The 3485-nt window shown below is 35.2% G+C and overlaps 1 protein-coding gene across 1 annotated transcript; it reads left to right on the forward strand.

Moving 5' to 3' along the window:
• Nucleotides 1-453: 453 nt before the first annotated feature.
• Nucleotides 454-3125, forward strand: LOC142624380 (ubiquitin-conjugating enzyme E2 32). The gene is made up of 5 exons (XM_075797943.1): nucleotides 454-730; nucleotides 1178-1309; nucleotides 1405-1489; nucleotides 2242-2405; nucleotides 2513-3125. The coding sequence occupies exons 1-5, from the start codon at nucleotides 620-622 to the stop codon at nucleotides 2936-2938; spliced, it is 918 nt and encodes a 305-aa protein (XP_075654058.1). The 5' UTR covers nucleotides 454-619; the 3' UTR covers nucleotides 2939-3125.
• Nucleotides 3126-3485: the final 360 nt, after the last annotated feature.

The raw sequence follows: 3485 nt of genomic DNA on the forward strand, positions 1-3485 counted from the left end.
ATAAAAAAAAAGATTATTGTAAAAAAATTTCAAAATCAAGTCAATTTATTAATTTTTTTTTTTTTTATGTTTATAACTTTTATGAAGAGAAAATTTTATAATAACATTAACATGTTTTTAAATTGTTATTGTTATTTTATTTTTGGTAGAACTTGATTTTAATAGTTAATAAAGAGACTATAAAGTGTGTAGCTCCTAACAAAGTGATAGATTCCGAATTGAAGTGGAGGACTAAGAAGTAAAGAGAGTCAAGACGAAATTAGTACTATTACTTATATATACTGTAATTTATACCTATATATATATATATATATATATATATTTTTTTTTTTTTTTTCTTCACCAGAGAACCCAGTCCAATAACGCACCGACACGTAAGCAAACGCGGTTGGAATGACGTGTCAGCTCCAGAGCCAATGTCCTCTCATTCGGGTCTCTATCTTAACCATGAATAAAAATTAAAAAAGCACCATCCTCTCTCTCGATCTCAAAAATTGACAAATTCACTTTCTTCGTGTTCGTAACAAACAAAACACACTCCGTAAATATCTCTCTGTGTATTTGTACGTATAGGCTTGTTGAATCGGACGGCCGTGGTGGGTTGATCAGATCAGATCTAATGGCGGAGGACAAGTACAATCTCAAGAACCCGGCGGTCAAGCGTATTCTACAGGAGCTCAAAGAGATGCAGTCTAATCCTTCCGATGATTTCATGAGTCTACCACTCGAGGTATAAACTTTCACTTTTTTTTTTTTTTTGAATTTCTAATTTGATTAATCTAATTTGTTCTGATATTTATATAGGTCTAATGGATTCGAATTGTTTTGAATTTATTGTTAGGTTTTCAGAGTAGTAGTGCTTTTTTAGATCTGTGCTTTAATTTCAATAATAATATAGCTGAATTTAAATGATTCAAATTGTTTTTTTTTTGTTAATATTTAATTATGATCTGTAATGCGCTAATTGAGAGTGTGATTTAAAAAAAAAAAAAAATTTATATTATGTTTGAGAATTTGATTTGATTTATGAGAAAGATGAAAAATAATTGTTTAGTAGAGTATGAAATGCGTCTTAACGATACTGGTTAATGTAATCAGTTGGGTTTAAGGTTTAATTTGTTCTACTTAAGTTGTTTATAAGTAGAAATTTAAGGTTTTGATGTTTTTTGTTTTTTAGGAGAATATATTTGAGTGGCAATTTGCAATCAGAGGACCTGGGGAAACTGAATTTGAGGGAGGAATCTATCATGGACGGATCCAGTTGCCGGCTGAATATCCATTCAAGCCTCCTTCATTTATGTTGTTGACAGTAAGATTTCGGTCTTTCTGTCGGAACTAATTCTGTCATGTTACTATCTTCTTTTTGATTACGCAATTCATTCATTTAATCTCCATTCTTTTCAGCCGAATGGTCGTTTTGAAACCCAGACTAAGATTTGCTTAAGCATATCAAATCATCATCCTGAGCACTGGCAGCCGTCATGGAGTGGTAAATTTCGTTCTTCTAGAGGCGTGTTTAATGTTTGTGTCAAATTATGACCAGAAATTTAGTATTAGATTGGGAAACACTATGGTTGGTTCTGTTTGCTGTATGTATATATGCTTTTGTGTGTGTATGTTATGAACATGCTAAATATCTTTAGGAAATTTCTTCTTCTAACCTTTGTATTTTGGAATATGTCCTAAGCTTGTGCTGTTGGCAGTACGGGGCAGAGTGGGTAAGGGAAGGTTGAGCAGGGCAGGGAATTTTATCCATCCCTACCTTGTGGACCATGATTGGCATGTCATTGGAGTTGGGTTGCCTAGCCCATGACAACTTTAAATATTAATCTACTTATAAGCTTTTCTGGGACAAATATATCTTTGTGCTGTTGCCTTGACCTTTGTCTTGTTCTTCTTGTTTCCTCTTAATTTTTTTTTTTTTTAATAATTTTTGATAGCTTCATATGAGAAGACTAGGCTATGGGGTGGACATGGTATTAGATGAACATCAGCTAAAATTTGATCAATACTTAGTGACCATTTGCTTGATTGGAATTCATCTGGCAATTTATAAATGTCAAAACCCTTACATTTTCATCATTTTTGCAGCCTATCTTTACCTTAATGATTAATGATGACTGATGTTCTCATACTTGTCACTCATCAGTCAAAAATGACTAATAATGAGTTTTTCATTACTTGAAAATTGAGCATTGTGGCTATCCTTTCTCACCTGGCTAATGCTGTTGCTGTTGGCAGTGCGGACTGCACTAGTTGCACTTATTGCATTCATGCCCACCAACCCAAATGGAGCACTGGGCTCATTGGACTACAAGAAAGAAGAGAGGCGAACTCTGGCCATCAAATCTCGTGAAGCACCCCCAAAATTTGGGACCCCTGAACGTCAGAAGCTAATTGACGAGGTATAGTACGGCTTAAGTTGTATTCTCAGCTCAGGATTTATTTATTTATTTTGTATAAAAGATATATATGGTCAAATCCTGTTCTAATAATATTTTAAATACCACAGATTCATGAATATATGCTAAGCAAGGCACCCCCTGTTCCTCAAGTCAACTCTCCACAGGCTTCCGAAGAACAACCTACAAACACAGATGGTGAAGCTCAGGCGAATTTGCAAAATGCTGGGACCATACCCACTGGAGAGGTCCAAAATCCACCGGTAGCTGTAGGGGACAGGATTGTTGAAGAAGTGCATGAGGTCCCTGTAAATACTGATACCAGCCCTGCTAATGTTAGGGCATCAAGGGAGGTTCCATCCAGTGGCCTGGCTGATCAGCTGCTGCAAAAGCCAGAAAACAGGGCTCATAAAGCAGCTGATGATCGCTTGTTTACATGGGCTGCTGTTGGACTTACCATTGCAATTGTCGTTCTTTTGCTGAAAAAGTTTTTGAAATCTAGCGGACATGGTGCACTGTTCATGGATGGCTCTTAGATATGTAGATGATGTAAGCTGGTGTTACAATTCAAGATAAATGCAGTATAGTTATTGGATTTATATATCTCTATTTAAGGTTTTCATCTAAGTTGGAAGAGTTTGTAATATATATTATGATCTTGACAATATTCCCAGTTACTGTAACTAATAAAATGGATATGCAACCCATTTGCAATTGTAGGCATGATCATCTTGTGGTGTCTGTGTTCTGAGCTATTTTACGCAGGCAAAAGCCAATAGACGATTATATGAATTTTCGACTCAGTGTTAGTTAAATTTATACCGCTGCTAAGTAGGAATATAATTGATTGACCTTTGCATTGTTTCTAAGTTCTGTGCTACTAGCTTCTCAAAAAAAAAAAAAAAAAAAAAAGTTCTGTGCTACTATATACGCCACATTGTGCCTGATTGTTGGAATATACAACATTAATTGGCTGTTAAGCTATGTTTAGTTGGGATGATTATTGGAAGGATGAAAAATTTGGAAGAGAAAATTGGGGTGAAAATGGAAGTGGAGGCTGTTTGGTTGGGGTGGAAAATGGGG

Source organism: Castanea sativa, chromosome 2 (genome assembly GCF_040712315.1).
Source record: "Castanea sativa cultivar Marrone di Chiusa Pesio chromosome 2, ASM4071231v1".
Lineage (NCBI taxonomy): Eukaryota > Viridiplantae > Streptophyta > Magnoliopsida > Fagales > Fagaceae > Castanea > Castanea sativa.